At 38.2% G+C, this 19,385-nt stretch overlaps 1 protein-coding gene across 2 annotated transcripts in view; it reads left to right on the top strand.

Moving 5' to 3' along the window:
* SPECC1L (sperm antigen with calponin homology and coiled-coil domains 1 like) overlaps positions 1-19,385 on the top strand; it is a 69,578-nt gene that overhangs the window by 7,679 nt on the left and 42,514 nt on the right. Inside the window, exons 1-5 of one of the 2 annotated variants that reach the window (XM_064522220.1) lie at positions 4,007-4,118; positions 8,028-8,217; positions 14,011-14,173; positions 15,191-16,824; positions 18,671-18,878. In XM_064522220.1, the coding sequence (XP_064378290.1) occupies positions 4,078-4,118; positions 8,028-8,217; positions 14,011-14,173; positions 15,191-16,824; positions 18,671-18,878 (2,236 nt within the window). In that variant the 5' untranslated portion in view covers positions 4,007-4,077. Of the gene's footprint in view, positions 1-4,006; positions 4,119-8,027; positions 8,218-14,010; positions 14,174-15,190; positions 16,825-18,670; positions 18,879-19,385 lie in introns of those variants that run through there. The other variant, XM_064522221.1, reaches the window with a different exon arrangement.

Raw genomic sequence — 19,385 nt, 5'->3', positions numbered from 1 at the left:
GGCCTGGCTTCTGAAGCAACATATTGCACGTTCTTCATCTTTCCCTGTCCCCTTTTCTCCTGATAGGAATTTAGGGTACTGCATTTCATTCTTCTCTCAGTGGGCTTAATGCTGCTAAAGGCTTCGCCGCAGTTGTTGATACAAGAGTTTAGTTGATGAATTTTTAAATGGAGAAAAGGGAAAAAGGTCAGCACTCGTTGCTTACCCTAGCCTTCACTTTTTGGGAGCAGCTGTGTTAGAGACAGACTATGTTATAATGAAATGCTAGCTACTGAATTAGTCATTTTTAAAAAAAAGAAAGTAAAACTGTTGTGTTAAGTCATGCACCTTTTGTTGTGCTATTCTGCCGAATTCTGTGCTCTTAAAATTGCACGTTGCTGTTTTTAAAAGTACTTCCCTTACTGTGGAAAGGGGAATTTCCATGTGTGCTGGGGAATCTGGCTGTTGGTAAAGGAATACAGTACATGCTCAGCTACACAGGAGAACAGATGCGCCTTTGTACCTGGAAGGTATCTGACTTTCAGAATACCACTGGCTTTAGAGCATACTTATAATGATAATAGATAACAACGCTTTCAGTTAACATGATTAACTGACCAGTGCCACTTTGTAGACTGACTGTTTTTATGTTTTTTGTATGGTTAACCTGTTTGTACGGTATGGTCAGTCATTTGGCCAGGAAATTCATCATGTTAAAACACTTTTGTTTTGTTTTTTCTCAGAAAGCCTAATGTGCCAAAATAAAAGTTGGTTCCATTCTAATGAAAAATTAATCTAAGGGTTTTAAAGAGAAGGTTGGTATTTGTTACATCTGTTTAATTCTTTAAAATCTGGTGTAGATGTGTAATTAATATCCAGGAAGTAGGTGTATTACCTCATCTGTTTGTGCGTGGCTACAGTTTGAATGCAAGTGCGAAATGTGCCAAAAGGAGTGAAAATGGCAGCACAGGCAAACCAGATTTTAGTGTCCCTCCTTCCGTGTTTAGTATACTAATATCCTGCATATAATATTCCCTTCTCTGTTTCCTTTTATCATGTTCCGACAGTTAAGGTTATCTCAGGTTGCATTATAAGGGGGACAGAGTGCATTCAGATATAAGGATAGTTTTTAATCACATGAATTATTAACGTCAATGAAATAACCTATGTAATGGCAATGTTGATGGTATTCGAAGCTGTAGTTTAAGCAGTTCGAGTTAATGGGCATGCTGCAGGGTAATCAGCCCACTTCAAACTTCTTAAATCACCTCTAGGATGAATACCAATGAGATATAAATATACCTGGCATTTTGTCCTGTTCTCCAAAGCCGCAGTTCATGAAGGTGCAGTCAATATAAAAGTCAGTGCTGAGGTTTAGTTTTGAACAGTGCTCTGCTTGCTTGTGGAAGAGACTCCAAATGCGAAGAGCGAGCAGCTGAGTTTAGCTGATGGACTGCTGTGTTTTTTTTCCTCTGCAGTGGTTTGAAATAACAGTCATTTAAAGTAGGAGCTTGAAAACAAGACTTCATTATTTAATTTTGTTACGAAAAGGCTTTTAGAGCACAGTTCATAAGTTTAGGAGTTCTTCTGTAAATGCTCCTGTCACTTGTCTGGAATGTTAAGTATTACAACGGTTAAACACTGTTCACGGCCGTTAAAGCTCTAAAGTTTTCTCCAAACAAGGAGTAGAGAAATTTAGGTGTGTGATGGCCAGTTCTTGCCGAAAGTTCTGTTCTTTCCACTGTTCTCTTTAAAAGAGAAGTGGCAAAAGTAAACGTGGTTTGAAAATGGTGAGGAGTGTGGATAATGTAACTCGAAGGTAGAATTGCTGTTTTTGTAATTCTACAATTTTAATGGAAAACTCTTAATTTTTTAAGATAGAGAGTAGTAGGAAAAAGCCTTTCCTTCATAAATACCTACCCATAGCAGTTATTGCAAAGCCGCAGGGCCAAGGAATCATCAGCACCTTTGTTTTTGTCATGACCTGTCAACATAAGAATGTAACAAAAACTGCCCTCACGGACCAAGGGTCCATCTCACCTGAAACGCTGTTCCCAGCCATGGCTGTGAACAAATGTCTAGAGAAAAACAAAACCACTCGTCTTCCCTCCTGTGCTGCCTGCTTTCCCAGCCTCCCAAGGCTTGGGGCGGGGGTCTGAGCCCTCTCTGCTTTAGCTATTTACCATCTGTTAGGGGGTTTCTCTTCCTCCTGCCTGTCCAGGCTCCCCTTGCACCCCTGCTTCTTGCATCCATGACACTTTCACTGAAATATGCTGCCTGTTGAATGAAAAATGGAGCTTTTTTTATTTTGAACCTGGCTCTTATTTACAAGAACTAAGGGCCATCAAATGGAGCATCAGAAGAGATAGCCCGTCCCAGTCTGCCCTCTCGGTGCCATTCAGGATCCGATAGGCCTTCATCGGATCTTCCCCATGAGGTGCCTCGTGGGAGCCATTACACCCTCTGATCTTCTTTTTGCCCTTTGCTGAACCTTTTTCAAGTCTATAAGAAATCCTTTTTTTTGAGGTTAGGGGACCAGAACTGCACGCCCTAGTTAAAGTGCGAGTAGACAGGCAAAAATGAATTTATTTAGTGGCCTACTTCTGTTTTGTGGTTTGTTCTCTATTCTTTTGCAATAACTCTTAAAACTGCTTTGCTTTTTTGACTTATCCCAAACTCTGTGCTGATACTTTCAAGAAGCTGTGTATCAAAACACTGAGGTCTTACTGAGTGGTAGTGATCAGTTCAGAGCACATTTATACGTGAAGCTGAAGTTGTTTTTCCCCGTGAGATAGATTGCTGTGTGTTTACCTACATCTAATTTTGTGTGCCATTTTTATTGCCCGGTCTGTCTCCAAACGGTCTTCTGTGATTTGCTGTCATCCTTGGTACCTTAAATAACTTTATAGCATCAGCAGACTTTCATCTCTTTAAAAATAATTTCTTGAGTCCATTTTAAGTAATAAAACATATGCACTGTTTGCTCTGGGCTTGTGGAATCCAGTGGTTAATGGATTATGTTTTTGGAAATATTGAGCAAGAGGCATCGTTTTAGAGTACTTGTGCAACTTGCAGGCTGGAAGTTAGAGCTGTGGATATTGTACATGCCGCCAACTCGGTCTCTTACTATGTAGCTTATTCTGTATTCCAGCCATCAAGTTGGTGGTGGTTGTGTTGTCTCGACTGTAGAGAATTGGAGGAAATCTGAATGTGTTTTACAGGGGGGATGAAGAGGCTGTATTGCATAATCTTTTCTTCACATTTCTGCCTTTTGGGACTGTGTAAGTGGCCTAAAAATGCCATTCCTTAATTATTTGGTTTGGATATATTTAGGCTGACAACTTTTGCCCAAAGAACTTGTACGAATAGTGAGTGAAAGTGTACAGAGTCCATTGCTCTTAGATTTGAAGAATCCTATTTTCCTCTGTATTTTGGATATTGTTTTGGTTTTTGACTCTTCAAAAAAATACTTGATATCCTCAAATTTGAAGGATCACTCCTCTGTATATTATGGAACTCTTTAATAAGATAATTTTAAGATAATTCTACCTTTTTTAATGATTAGCAAATTTTTAATACATAATACTGTGTAATATTTCTTGCTTATGTATTTTCAATTCATGGCAAAAGGGTGATACATTGTTTGCTGGTTAACACTCACCTTATAGGCACAGGAAACTTTTTTTTTTTTTTTTAACTGTTACAATTGAATCTTGCTTTTGTAACAGCAATAGTAGCATAACTAAACTTATTAAATAATGGATGAGATTTAAATGATCACAATAACAAATATTTTTTAAATTCCTGGGTTGTGCTTGTTATTAAAATGCCCCTCCCACTATTTTTGGTTTTCAGATTTCTAAAATCGTAACAGTAGATAACAGTAACCCTGAAATAATTTCGTCTTGCCTGCCTGGATTTATCATATCAGTTTACAGTAAAGAGCAGAGCCATGTTATTGGGCAAAACGCTTTTGAATTATTGTTTATGGAGTTGTGTTTGCATTTGGTGTGGAGTATAAAGACCAGCTTCACGTGTCTCCTCCGCCAGAGCAATGAGAACACATTCCCGAACAAGTATTTCTTTGTTTCCTGTACTATGTGCACTGCTGAGAGAGAGCAGTCTGGGAAAGGATACAGGTTAGAATTAATTGCTACATTTTAGTTGTTCTGTCATTCTTAAGTCTTTCTACATGATATTTTGAGTTTGTTTTGCGATTTTTTTCCATTCTGATAAATTCTGTAATTAACTCTGTAATGCTTTCATTAATCAAATGTTTCACTGTAATGTTTTGTGTCTGTTGACAGATCAGTATTTGGTTTAGTAGTGCGGTACGATGGGCTCCGAACAGGGTCTCTCGATTCCCTCGTGGAGTCACAAGCCTGGATCCCAGCAAGGCCTGGAACCTGCAGATGCAGTTTTCCCTGTAACTTAGCGGTGTTAAGCTTCTACTTCACTGTTATTTTTTGGAGGGGGGAGGCAGTGTGTGTAAAAGGAAAGTCTTTGGAAATTCCCCTCTTCCTAGAGGCTGGAAAACTAGAGGCATAAGGTGAAATATAAAATACAGTTTTATATGCGATATTTACTCTTGAAAAGACTAATGACATTTCTTAGGCTTTAATCTAAATCATTAGGGTTGCGTGTTAATCTTCCCAGAGAAGTTTGGCTAGTAAGCACTTTATTTCTTATTTTAAAATAATTTAGGATTGGATAGAGACAATTGCCGTATACTGATAGCTTAATTTATTGTTGGTCCTTAATACTGTGCCTTCCTAAAGAACGTGTTCTTTTCCTTTAGAAGCGTAAAGGTCATCTTTATCTGTGTTACTGCTTAGCGCTCTTGAGAAACTGGATGAAGTGGGGTCCCCCCCCCGCACAAGTCAACAGTATTGATGTCTCCTGTTTTCAGCATTGAAACCCCTTCCTCTTTTTTTCCTTTCTGGAGAGGGAGGGATAAGAGAAATTTGCATCAACAGCTCGTAAATTCACTTAAGTAGCTTTAGTGAGCTGCTTTTAGAATGAGTAATTATGTCTTGTCATTACTTCACGTAAAGGTTTTGGGCTCACTGATGTCTTTTTTTTTCCCCTCAGTTTTTAAACTGTAATTACAAAGTCTTCTTTAATAAGAAAGTAACTACTGGAGGTTAGTTTCTCTGGGAAAACAGAAACAGTGGTACTTAATCCTCTTTCCTCCCTATCCCCCAAGTATCTTCAAAGTTTCTGGAAAAGAATAGTTCTCCCTTTGAGTTTCAGTAATGCACAACACAGTATCACAAAAGGAGTAAGTCTGTTTTCTTTAATGGCAAATTTATAGCTATTTTAAAGTAATGCGGTGTTGAAACGTAAGTATTATACTTTGTTTAGTTTCACTTATTTCTGTCACTTTGCTCTGCATTTGCTGTTGTTGAAGCAAATATTGGTATGTTTTAAGGAACACTTCTAAAACATGCTTTTTCTAAAATCTGTTATAATTGAGAAACATCCTTGAGCACAATCTTGTCACTGATGCCCTCTGTGATACAGTCATGAGAGTGTAAATGTTTTTACTGTAAAAAGTAATGACTCTAGACTGTATTTGTTTTTCAGAGTATATGCAGACCGGACTGTATTGCTATATTACTTACTATAGTAAGTTCAGCTATCCTAAATGCTTTGGTCTTTTACTGTGTATCCAAAAGCCATGTGTGCAGCACGTATCTGGCATGCTCTGAGAAGTGTCGGGCTTGATGAACATGGTCTGTAGGCTTGATATATGTGTGTTGCGAACGGTCACTGCTGGTCGCCTGGCAGGCCAGCTGGAGCTGCCGCTTGATCTAGGTTGCCAGACAAATGGGACTGCTGGACCTTGGTCAAGGCTGTCAAGTTCCGCCCAAATGCGTGACAGTCTTATTGTTACCAATACCTCGAACTTCATTATGGCACCAGGTTGCTGGCTCTGTAAGCTGTCGAAAAGCTATGGTTGAGATTTGCTAGGTTTGTTGCAGGGGTACATTTTTCTTTTAAGTAGTTTTTCTGTGTGGAGTCAGATACACGAGAGCCATGCATTGAGAGTACATGAGAATTTTATTTGCATATTTCTTAAGCATGCTGTGGACAACTTGCTTAATGTAGTCTGCAGAACATTAACTGTATCATACAATAGTTAATAATGGTGGCAGTCTTATTAAAATGTTTATCCTCTTCGATCTTTTCAATTCTAGTTTGATATTGAATAAGACTAAAACCACATAAGCGTTCACTATCGTAAGCAAAAAAGGCAAGAAATGAAGTGTGGTAACTTGGCAGTACCTATAAATACTAGTTTGTTTCTGGAATCTGGTAGGCCATTGTACCACTTAAAAATATTTGTGCGCAACAAACATATTACCTGTAACTTCATCGGACTTTCTTTTTTCTTTTCTTTTTTTTTTTTTTTTTTTGTTTTTTGTTCTCATTTCAAGTTATCTTTTGGTTGTTTAATGTTCTGCAGAGGCATTCTGATTATTAGTAGAAATATGGCAGGACTAGTGCATTTTTGACATTCTGATGATAAAATTGCAAGAGCAGACAAAGTTTTCTGTATCTATTCATGCCAGTTTTCAGAGCTAGGAGGGATCTTGAAGCTATAAACAACTATTTTCAGTGACTTGAAATGAGACTTTCCATTGCTGCTGCTAAGAGTACTTAGGGATCTGAAGATACAAAAGTTTTTGTGTTTTGCTGACTTAAAAAAAAAAAAAAAACAGACTTAATGTACTTCTATGCAGCTGAGGTGGTGATGGGGAGAAAGGAATGTGTGTTAGAGGGTATGGTTTTAATTTAGTTAGCCAAAATGTGTTGTTAGTCCTGATCACTGTATTTTTGTGTAGCCTTTCTCATGCACTCAGTCATCAGTCTGCTTTTTGTGCCTTTGAAATGTTTGTGTTTTCTGGAGACAGAAACAACTAGGTACGTTTCATGTTTCTTATCAGCCACGGGATAGTGGGCTTAGATAAATCCGATCACTTCCTTCCGTCCAGAATCCATAAACCTGAAAATGAGGGGAGTGGAAGTTTCCTCCTTTTCTTGATCTCCTATCTCATATCCTCTGACTCGGAGGAAGCAAATAAAACAGCCGCCCACTATCTCCCTCTCGCAAGAGGGAAGAAGATACCTAGGCATGTAGTCCTCCTTCGAGTCCATGCGTCAAGCTGTGGCTGTCAGCCGTTCTAGCGCTTCCTTGGCTGTTTTGCTGAATTGGCCGTTCTTGTGATAACGGCAGCATTCGTCTCTGCTGCAGCGGCTCGTAATTTTGGTAAAGTCAGCTTTATGTTCCATGGCTTAATTTATTTTGCCGTGGTTGGAATGACAGTAGTGACAATTGTATGCTGTTGGAGAAAACATGGAGCCAAGGCAAAGACGCCGAAGTGTCCTGATTGCAGACCTGGGAGCACACTGATTCACTTTTGGTTTCTTTTCAGAGATAACACTCACAATCATATGACTAGAAACACAGTTTCTTTAGTATTAAATTTTGAATTCAAGATGCATGAAATCCCATGTGTTTGTAAATGTGACTTTTAATAATAACTGGTTTCTGGGAATATGGATTATTCAACTTTTTTTTTTAAGTATCTTTTTCTCTGCAGTATTTTACTCTAGTTACCAAGCTGGAAATAGTCTTTTCTGAGATCCAGTGTTGCTGATAATCTGTCAGTTCACTGAAAACTCCCACGGTATTTTCCCTCCCACACTCAGAAATAAAGAACATTACTGCCTCAATAAGCCTTTCTTTTGCTAATGAAGGAACTGAGTAACACGGGTCACTTGTAAAATATCCTTAGTTCATTGGCATTTGTGGAAAGAGACCTGAAAAAAATACATTTTATAATTTGAGATTGATCTGTAGGAAGCACTTCTTCCTTCGTTAAAAAAAAAAAAATTCCTCTTTTAGAAGATGTTGGTCAGTCACATGTATACTGTTTGGCTCTAATTTGTGATGCTTAGTGCTGAATGCCTGGTCTTTAAATAGAACATTGGAAATACATATTGCATTTTATATTAAAAAATGCCTCTCTCTCTGTTTGTAGGTTTGTTTGTAAATGCATCATAAACAGACAGCCCAGAATGAAGAAAGCAAGCAGGAGTGTTGGCTCAGTGCCCAAAGTGCCTGGAGTAAGTAAAACTCAAACAACTGAAAAAAACAAACCGGAAAACGGCTCCTCAGTGTCTGCAGTAACAAAACTCTCAAAAACGGGGACTTCGGCATCCCTTCTGAAGGTAACTAATAGCATGTTCTAATTATTTATAGTTTTGGCAACGAAGCATTAAAAAGACTAGAATTCTAAGACATCTTTAAAGCAGCTTAGACTGGAGACTTGTTATACAGGTAACTGAAGGGAATTGGGGTAGTTATATAGCTCTGGTCAGAGTGATAGGATCTTCTGTGGAATTCATGCAGTATTTTTCATATTGAAGTGTGTAATGTGATGGAAAGCAATACACTTTGTAGAACTTGGCTGTCCTGCAGAAGGAGCAGGGTAGAAATTGCATTCTGCTGAGTGTTATTAGTAATGTCGTGTTATGCTTGAATGGTGTGTTGGTGACTAATGGGATTTGATAAGAGCTATGTACTAATTCCGAAAAAAGAACTAATGCGTTATCTAACATGAGAAACTTTTTGGTATTGGTGATTTTTGTCAGGTCAGTGCATCTGTGCTCTTCTTGTAGCTGTTTTGGCCTTTGCTTTGTTTAAAGTACTGCTTGAGCTGAATTTTCACAAGTCGATTCTTGCTCCTAGAATGAGTTCAAAGGTAGAGATTTTCTCTTAATGTTAGCGAAGTAGGGCAGTAGATTTGGGAGCGTATGGTTTCCAACAACCAAGAAAAACAGGGCATACTAAGGTGTGCTGTTGCAGAGTTCTTACCTGCTAGCAAACGCTTCTGGGTTGGACTGATGGCATGAGCCTGCCAGGTACACCTCCTTTCCCTGGTCGCGACGGGGACCGGCTGATTGAGCAGCAGCATGGCTGGACCCACCGCCTTTGCCTTCTGCAGCCCGATACACGGTGCTGTGACGTTGCTGCTGTGGAGCAAACAAACAGGGCAAGGAAAAGGGCTGGTGGCTGCAACTGGGACCGGAGCCACTGTCACCTACAGGAAGCCAGATGGACTTTTTAGATAACTAACAAATAAAGATCTAAAAATTAAAGATGTGGGAATGGCTGGGTCTCTCCATAATAGATATGCAGGGTTACCAAAGCCAGAAAGTGTTTCCTTTCTGTCCTTTCTCTTGCTTCTCTGTTATGGAAGAATGATAGTACTTTTGCTGATGAACTTGCAAGCAGGGTTTCAGCTAGACTGCCAAAACCCAAAATGTTTGTGTCTTGCATTCCTCTTAACTTGAAATGATCTTTTGAGGCTTGTTGACACTACTGGTTTTGCTTTTCTAAAAACTTCTCAAAGAATGCAGAAGCAAAAGTTCTTTGTAGTTTTCTTACCGGATTTCTCATGTCGTAACTCTCAGTAAGTGGAGGAGAGTAAACTACCATTTTAGAAATTTGACACAGTATGTTTTCACAGTTTTACCCTTAATATGAGCAACACTTCTGGCTATGTTTGAGGGTCAAAATAGAATTTGACAATTAAATGTATTTGAGACACAATGAAACTTTCTCCCTTAATTACTGAGACTTATCTCAGCTTTATGTTATAGTCAGGCTTACTCATATAGTTTGCTGCCTTTTACTTGTGAAGTTGTTGTTATGCCAACTCTGTTTGATTAAACAGATTAATGACAGCTCTTACTGTCTGAGTGTTCCATACTTATACAAGTTAGTTAGTTGTTTACGGGTTTATAGGTGCTAACAACTTGCATTTATGTGTACTGGCTGGAGAGAAGTATCAATAACTAGTTGCATTTTTTTAATTATTTCATGTTCATGTTTCAATTTCAAATTTTTTTTTTCATGGGCAAGATCTTTGATCTTGCCTATGAAGTGTTTGGCACGTTGTTTTCCTCATAGTTAGTGGTTTGTAGGATCCTGTCTTGCTGGATCAGTGTGTGTTTTATGACGTTCATACTCTTGACAAAGAATCATAGCTGGCATTAAGACCAGGAGCACAGGAATAATTTAAATTAATTGCAGCAGCTTACTAACTTATTTGGCCCCCAGATACTTAGGCAGATGCAGAGAACTTTGGGTTACGTATTGCATGGAAGGCAGACCTTAAGGAACGGAATACACAGTTACAGGACTATGCCAATCTTAATTCGGTCAGTAATAATGTTGCATGGCTGAAAATGACTTTCTGATTGATTTATTTTTAGGGTTTTTTAGGGTTTTTTTTATGTTTAGTTTTTTGGGGTTTTTTGTTTGTTTGTTTTTGGCCAAATTAATTTGAGACAACCCATTTTTTCCATCCCCTTCATCATATTACCATAGGTGAGTGTTCAGCTTTGGGCTTCTTTAACTGTGCATTGTTCCATAGATTTCCCCACTTTTAGTAGAAATTTTAAAGTGTGGGGGCAATGAATACAGTAAGAAACTGTGAGACCTGCCCTTAAATACAACTGAATGCTATTCCAGAGTTTGTCTGTGTGATTCAAAATGCCTGTGTGATACTAGAGAATATTTTACAAACTTTTTGTAGGTTGCTTCTCTTTGTAATACTCTGGCTTCCAGTTTGCCCAGAATTTTTGTAGAAGTTCTGCCCTCCCTGCCCTCTTTACTACAATAAAAGATGAACTGCTAGCCCACTATTTTTTTCATCTATCAGAAAATACTCTGCAAATAAGTGTGTTCTGATTTTTAAGACCATTGTTTTTTCACATACTTACTGAGCTAATGAGCTTTGATCTTACTAGCACTTACAACTAGAAGACTGTCCTTCATACAAATGAATTGCAAAAAAAAAAAAAAAAAAAAAATCTAATGTCTATGAAAAATCAGCACGTGGACACCAAAGTTTCAGTATTGAAAATTAGAAACTGTTTTGAGTATCCATGTTTCTAGGCTTAAGTATTCTGTTTGCAAAATGTGAATAAATTACAGGACTGTTGTGAAGTTTAATGTCTGCAGCACTCAAATGCAGCAACAGTGAGCATCAAAGAAAATCCCAGGCAGAAATAATTTTGTGTAACATTTATATAAGTGTGTATATACACACATGTGTGTATGTTTGTTTATTTGTAAGTTAAAAAGTGGATTCGAATGAGGTACAGTAAATAGGATCTGCATGCTGAAAAAACTAAGATGAAATGACAGAGATGCTTGTTCATGTTTCATTGTACTGAATGGAGCAAAGATGTGGAGGGGAAAATAGAATATGAATTGTGTAAATAATTAAAAACAGTCTTACTTTTAATGTATGAAATCAAAATAGGTCTGGATGAACATTTTTTTATTCTTGTATTTCCTAACTCTTCATACACTAATGCAAGGTTTTTTTAACGTTGTTCAGGATTGCACTGTTCATGGTGAATGGGTGAACTGTTTTCTTCGCATACTGAAAGAAATTGTTTTCCTTGCAAATAAACTGTTTAATAAACATGTGACATTGATTTTGCTTTCCTTAAAGATATGTTACAAAAAATACTTTGATTTTTGGAGTCAAGAATGTTTGCTATTATGTAGTGTTAAGAAAAGAGAGCTTCTAGTTTGTAAACTTTTCCACAGCTTTGCTAAATAGCCTTGTCTGCCAGAAATTTAGTGTTGCCGTTTTGAGAAACTGTTTACTAATTGGCTGCAGCAGAGGCAGTGCCTTCCGACCTAGGCCAGAAATAGCTTATAGGTAAGTCAGAAAAAGAGTGGCAGTCTTGAATTCCTTTGTTCAGCAAGGATTTAGGGTGACTCAGGTCAGAATTGTGTTTTTTGTGTGTATTTTTTAATTCAAGCTGAGTCACATTTGATACGTTGGCCTTGATAACATCTAGTTGTGCTACAAGTGCCTCAAAGCTTAATTGAATTTCCCTCTCTTTTAATAAGGTAAAAATGCTGACAGCTCATACTCCCTTTGACCTGTCCCGTGTTTACCGGCTGTCAGATTCAGCAGTGAAATAGAAAGGTGTTCTGTGGTCTTGTGTAAGCGGTTGGTTTTGGGTGGTATGAGTAGGTGCAGCACAGGGTTGCTCCTGGTCCTGCCACTCATGCCCGCAAAAAAATTTTTTTTTTTACATTAGATATGATATCTCATTAGGTTAGGTATTAAGAAAATGGCACCGGTTAGCAGAGGATTTAAGATTTTCATACAGTAATAGTTTGTGCTTAGCTCAGGTTTTTTTCAAAATAGTCTGTACTTTGTTGATTCAATAGCCCCAGCATTTCTGTTCTCCTCTTGGGACTTAAATTGCTTCTGCTGTTTGGTACAGCTGTGTGATAGAGCAGATCGAGGAAGGGCTCTGGCTCCTGGGAGGAAGGAGCCCTTTGAAAAGGCTTCAGTTTACAGAGCACAGTGTGCAGAGAGAACGTGGGAATAAAAGCACTTGGAGAAGAGCAGGGTAGGGGAACAGCGGCTTCTTCTGAGCAGCAAGAGCCAGTTTAAATGCATGTCAGACTGCGTTTCCATCTGTTTCCAACACATCACTTCCGAACTTTTAAAATCCTTTCTAGAGGGCTGTGCCATTTCTTCCACTATTCAGTAAAAAACACTGTTGTCCTAGAGGCCTTTAGCCTCACAAAATACCCGCTTTTCTCTGTCAGTTACATCCATTTCCGACATCTGCATGCAGAACAAATATGTTCTTTTTCCAAGCTCCCTCTTGTTTTGCAGCTGCTCTCATTTGTAAACGGCACAAGTCACATCCATGGCTCTGAGCTTTCTCCGCAATATTATGATCAATGCACCTAACTGTTCTGAAATAACCAGTTGCAAAAAGATACTATATAGAATGGAGATGCAGATTTTTTTAATTAAGCCTGTGTAACTTCATTCTTAATGAATAGGATCATAATGTTTAGCAGCCAGTTTTAAAACAAATATATAGGGGAGCTAGAAGTTATCATTAACCTACAGAAACTGGAAGTCATGATGTAAAGCACCTGCTTAGGTCCTAAGTGCCATCTTTTAGCTGGGTTGCTGTTTGAGACTTCAGATGTGTTAACCAGCTAAGTAATACAGTTACTTAAAGAATGTTGCCAATACAGATGCTTTCTTTTTGTTTTTTTTTTTCTTGTCCTTAGAAACAGGAAGCGTATTTAACGTATTTTGATTATCCATTTGACAACATGCATTTTTAAAGAGTTCTGCCGATGAATACTTAGTATTTCTAGAGTTTGCCTTACTCTGAAAAGTGTATTCTTGATTTGGGAACCTGGGTTCTTGAGACTTCTGTGACTGACTGTCTTGTCACGTTCCAGAGAGCTTTTTTGGCTAACAGTAGTTTCAGGAATGATCGTGGAAAAAGTCCATCTAACAAATATCTTGTCTCTGAGGGTGCCTAGTACAGAGCATGAAAACAAGGCAAGGATTTATGGTGAGTGCGGGGCCCCCACCCACCCCAGGGAATACTATCCTGGTATCTAGTGATTTGTGGCCTACTATTTTGACCTAGAAAGAGTATTTGATTAGTCTTTGGTTGATTTTTTTTTTTTTTTTTGTTTGCTTCGTTTTGTGGTGAATTTGCCCACCAGAAAATACTTGATAGTTTTGTATGCTTTTGAAGGACATTATGGAAGCTTCCTAATATTTACTGGTTTAATTATCTAAGAGTAACATTCATGCTTATACATGAGCAATCTTTCAGTTGAAATTGAGAAGTATTACACTGCATTGTATTACTGTGTTTCCATTAATTTTTTTTCCCTGTTACTGAAAAATGAATCATTTGTTTCTGTCTAGAAGAGAAAAGACTCAGTTTCTGTGGTCTGTTATAAGAAGCTGAAGTTCAGTTTCAGCTCACCTACTCTGTTCAGTGCAATTGTACTTTTCAATATACTTTCAAAGACACATGAATAGTCATATGGGTACTTTCTAGATATTAAACTTAAGCTGACAGAATCTTTAACATAAGAAATGTTGGCTATGGAGACTTCTCAGCCAGCTGTCTTAAAGCCACTTCTTCTCTTTCTTTCAGACTAAGAGTAATGATGACCTCTTAGCGGGGATGGCTGGTGGTGGTGGTGGAGTGACAATGACCAATGGTGTCAAGGCAAAGAAGAGCACTTGTGTATCAACAGCATCTTCAGCTTCAGGGACCACCATGAACAGTCTGGAAAATAAACCAAAAACTGTTGCAGGTAAAAGGATATATTGACCCTAAAAGGGGGTGGTTGAGTGACTTTATATTTTCCTGTTCTGTAGTGAGGGTCCAGACTGCCTAATGAAGTGGTCAGTAAGGCTGTGCTCAAATCAAGCACCTTCTGTGCTTTGGCCTTGATCTCCTTTTCCTATTTTGTAATAACGCAATTACCTTTACCTATAGGTTTTCACAGTTCTGGAGGCTGTTCCTTTTATTTTTTTCAGTACCAATGGTATAACTAACATATAATAATAGGCAATATAATTAATATAGAGAATTATAGTTTGGCTGAAAACATCTCTGCCACAAGCATTAAATCTTTAGGATGTGATAACTTCTTGCTGTCAACATTTTTAGTATTCTGTATTGTTTTATGAAAATGAACCAAGACAGCTTTCATAAACTGTTCAAGAAAATGGTGGTATTTAGTGTTTTATCAATATGAATGGATATACTTCTTGTCTTCCATTGCTATATTCTGGATTCAGTATGCTAGCAAAGCTACAAAGTGTCTGGGAAAAAGGTAGTAGTAATAGTAATCCATCCTGACCTTTCTCAAATACAATAAAAGCATTTGAAACAACTTTCATTTTGGGAAATCGTAATACACAACTGATCACTTAAAAGCTTACCTTCAAATCTGCGGAGAAGAGACAAATTTGAATTTGCAGGAATAGCACTTTGGGGCGGGTTACAATCTATCAGAAGCTGTTTAAGACAGAAAAAGAAACTGTTGCAAATGTTACAGTTTTAAACTTTGTTTAACTCATTTTCAAAATACTGGTGAAGCATACCTGTATCAATTAAAATATAATTGCACTGACGCATGAGCACTGATCATGATTCAGACAGCCCAAGGTTGTTTGAATATCAGCTGTAAATGTGTCTTACGGAATGTATTTACCAGTGTGGTCTGAAACATCAACCGTTCTGTAGTCAATATAAAATATACAGTCTTGTATTACAGATATTCATTTTGTTAAACGAATGTTCCTAACTTTCAAAAAACGTATAGGTACAAGTTCCACAGCTAAGCGTAGCACTTCATCTGGAAATAAAGAATCAAGCTCTTCTAGGGAGAGAATACGTGACCGTTCCCGTTTGAGCCAGAGCAAAAAGCTACCTTTGACTGGACAAGGGACCAATGATATGGTACTGGCAAAACGTTCTCGTAGTCGTACCAATCCAGAATCGGATATTCGAATGAGCAAGTCCAAATCAGACAATCAGATCAGTGACAAAGCTGCTTTGGAAGCGAAGGTGAATGATCTTCTGACGTTAGCAAAAACTAAAGATGTGGAAATCTTGCATCTGAGGAATGAACTAAGGGATATGCGTGCTCAACTGGGACTTAATGAAGATCAACTTGAAGGCGATGAAAAATCTGAAGAAAAGGAGGCCATTGTTGTCCATCAGCCCACTGATGTGGAGTCCACATTGCTGCAGTTACAGGAGCAAAACACTGCCATCCGAGAAGAGCTCAACCAGTTGAAAAATGAGAATCGAATGCTAAAAGACAGATTAAATGCATTAGGCTTTTCTTTGGAACAAAGGCTGGACAACTCTGAAAAGCTGTTTGGCTATCAGTCTTTGAGTCCAGAGATTACAGCTGGCAACCACAGTGATGGTGGTGGTACTCTGACGTCTTCAGTGGAAGGTTCTGCCCCAGGATCGATGGAAGATCTGTTAAGTCAGGATGAAAATACTTTGATGGACAATCAACATAGTAATTCAATGGACAATTTAGACAGTGAGTGCAGTGAAGTTTATCAGCCACTGACATCAAGTGATGATGCCTTAGATGCTCCATCATCTTCGGAGTCTGAAGGTGTACCAAGTATAGAAAGATCTAGGAAAGGAAGCAGTGGCAATGCCAGTGAGGTGTCTGTAGCTTGTCTGACAGAACGGATACATCAGATGGAAGAGAACCAACACAGTACAGCAGAAGAACTCCAGGCAACACTTCAAGAGCTTGCGGATTTGCAACAAATAACACAAGAGCTGAACAGCGAGAATGAAAGACTTGGAGAGGAGAAAGTAATCCTTATGGAATCTTTGTGCCAGCAAAGTGACAAATTAGAACACTTCAGCCGGCAGATCGAGTATTTTCGGTCCCTTTTAGATGAACACCATATCTCATATGTAATTGATGAAGATATGAAAAGTGGTCGCTATATGGAGTTAGAGCAACGTTACATGGACCTTGCAGAGAATGCTCGGTTTGAGCGAGAGCAGCTGTTAGGTGTTCAGCAGCACTTGAGCAACACTTTGAAGATGGCAGAACAAGACAACAAGGAGGCCCAAGAAATGATAGGGGCGTTAAAAGAACGAAATCACCACATGGAACGGATTATTGAATCGGAGCAGAAGAGCAAGACAGCAATAGCATCCACCTTAGAGGAGTACAAAGCCACGGTAGCCGGTGACCAAATTGAGATGAACAGGCTGAAAGCTCAATTAGAACACGAAAAGCAGAAGGTGGCTGAGCTGTATTCTATACACAACTCTGGAGATAAATCAGATATACAAGACTTGCTGGAGAGTGTCAGACTGGATAAAGAAAAAGCAGAGACATTGGCCAGTAGTCTGCAAGAAGAGCTGGCACACACTCGCAATGATGCCAATCGATTGCAGGATGCCATTGCTAAGGTACTGTTTAAAACAAGCTGTTGTATTTTAAGACCGTGTGTATACCATGGCTCTTGCTATTGATCATTGCAGTTCTTCTAGAAGTAAAGGATTAATTATGAGGTTTATCAGACTGTGGCAACGTTAGGATTGATTGCTTTCTCTTCCTTTGTTACGAAAATGCTGTAGGTCTTTTTTTAAAACTGTGTAAATATATTCAGCTGCAGGGTAGGTGTTGGGTTTTTATTTTTAAAAATATCCTTATTGACATTCTGCAAATTATGCTGAGGGCTGAACTTACACAGTATGTTAAATAGCATTTGGACTTTGTGCTTAAATTGTGTACCTTCTGCAAGAGTTTTAGGGAGTTAGTGCCAAACTGGTGGAAGAGGGGTGTCACAGAGGAAGGACCTGGAATCAAAGCGTGTTGAGGTAATAATCCAGCTGTTGATAACTTGTAGGACCTTTTACAGATGTAGAAGGAATATTTTCCAAGTTTCAGCTTATTCAGGTTGGTTCAATTAACTTACAATAAACTAATGATTAAGAAAGTGGGAAAGGTATCATCTTTTTCCAATCAAGAAATTACAAATTATGAGGGAGATTGACAGCAGTTAATTTACCAAATAGAAATTTTAGTTTTAAATGAAAAAAATCACTTTAAGCTTTTTAAAAATAATTATTAGATCTAGAGAATCCATATAGTTTTCACTAACGATTCATCCAGGAAGAGCTTGTGTATTAACTGGGTTTGGGATTGGAATGTATACTTCTAGTTCTAGAACAGCTATTTTAACTTAAATAAAACTAACTTATCTAGTAAATGTCTAGTAAAAATGCTTACCATAATTTAATATAGGAAAATAAGAATCTGGTTAAATGTATTTTAATAACTTTAAATATGCATTTAAAGATCTGTCTTCCTGATGAGGAAATTTATGCCAAATTTAATGTCCGAGCTGTATGTTAGTTGCAAAACAACATATTTGGTCAATGGCCAGTTAGAATCAATCTGAAAAAAATTATAATTTTAATAATTAATGTTGGGTAGTGTTATTGATGTTATGAATTAATTGAAACGGATGACTTAAAGCAGGTCATTTTGTTGATTAAAATTGGTGCCTGACTGTGGTGACCCACCCTAAGCCATGACCTAATTTCTCTTGTTTTTCTGACACCCTATTTTTGCTGTTGGGCATGGGGGTTAATGTTACTGTGCCTCTGATCTCAGCTTGTTATTTAAGTTGCAGTTTCATGTGGCAGGATAAAACAGTCTCACTGCTCCCAAAAGGGAGAAGTCTGCTACCTCTTCCTTTCCTTGTTTTGATTGAGGCAGTTCAATAGCCTGTAAGGCTCCTCTGGGAACTGCTTCAGCTCACTAACACATCACACACAAATATGAAGTTTTTTACTTTGTTAAGGAAATGAATCATCTCTCAGATCCAGCAAGCACTAAAATTGATGCATGGGGGAGAGCAGATTTTTTTTGGCAAGGGAAAGAAAGGGTAGAGATCTTCCATTTTCCATGGCAGCTAGATGTTAAATTGGATCAGCTGCTCATGAAACCACAGCCTTGGTACTATGGTGGTACTGCTTTGCCTGAATGTAGGATACTGCTATTACAGAGTAGCTGGGGAAGGCTCATATAGTCAGCTTGGGAATAAAAATGTTTTACTGTGGCTCAGGAAAACAGTTGCAGTATAGCAATACATTTTTAAAGGCTTATATTTAACTTCTTGGCCCATACTTTTTAAGGTTGTGAAAATATACTTTAAGTGTGGCAGGTATGAAACTGAAGGAAACCAAATCCTGTTTCAAAATGCAATCTTTTTACTCATGGTGTTATGATATGGCATTTCTTTTTCAGGTTGAAGATGAATACAGAGTGTTCCAAGAAGAAGCCAAGAAACAAATTGAAGATCTCAACGTGACTCTAGAAAAACTTCGTACAGAGCTGGATGAAAAAGAGACTGAGAGAAGTGACATGAAAGAAACTATCTTTGAGCTGGAGGATGAAGTAGAGCAGCATCGTGCTGTGAAACTTCACGACAATCTCATCATATCTGATTTGGAGAGTAAGTATTATGAGTTTCTCTTGTGACGGAGGTGATACTTTAAAGTAGCTAAAATAGAATGCTGAAATAGCGAAAATATTTTTACTTGTCTTTCATATACCTGAATTCTAGTTAGGCTGGCTTTGCAGAACCCTTACACTATAGGAAGAAAAGTCATCTTGGCTTTGCTTTTCCAGTTCCAGTTGGTGTGGGAGCAAAAACCTGTGGATTGAGAATAAATATGAAATCTGATAATGCTGTTTTCAAGTTATTTTTCAAAGTAGGAGAACATGTAATTACGGACTTAATAGTGTGCTCCTTGTGCATTTTGAAGACTGGATGATTGATGTAATATTTTAAGAATGATCTCTTTTTCAAGTGCCAAAATATCAGAAGTTACTAGGTAGCTTGAGAATCTGTGTAACTGATGATTTCTTCCACCTGAAGAAAGGTGGTTTTGAGGGAAAAATGGGTGGGTGGAGGCTCTAAAACATGCAGGTGTCATAGTTGACGTGACAGTATGGATAT

This window comes from Dromaius novaehollandiae, chromosome 17, assembly GCF_036370855.1.
Source record: "Dromaius novaehollandiae isolate bDroNov1 chromosome 17, bDroNov1.hap1, whole genome shotgun sequence".
NCBI lineage: Eukaryota > Metazoa > Chordata > Aves > Casuariiformes > Dromaiidae > Dromaius > Dromaius novaehollandiae.
The sequence above is the reverse complement of the archived record's forward strand: the minus strand, read 5'-3'. Positions and strand labels throughout refer to the sequence as shown.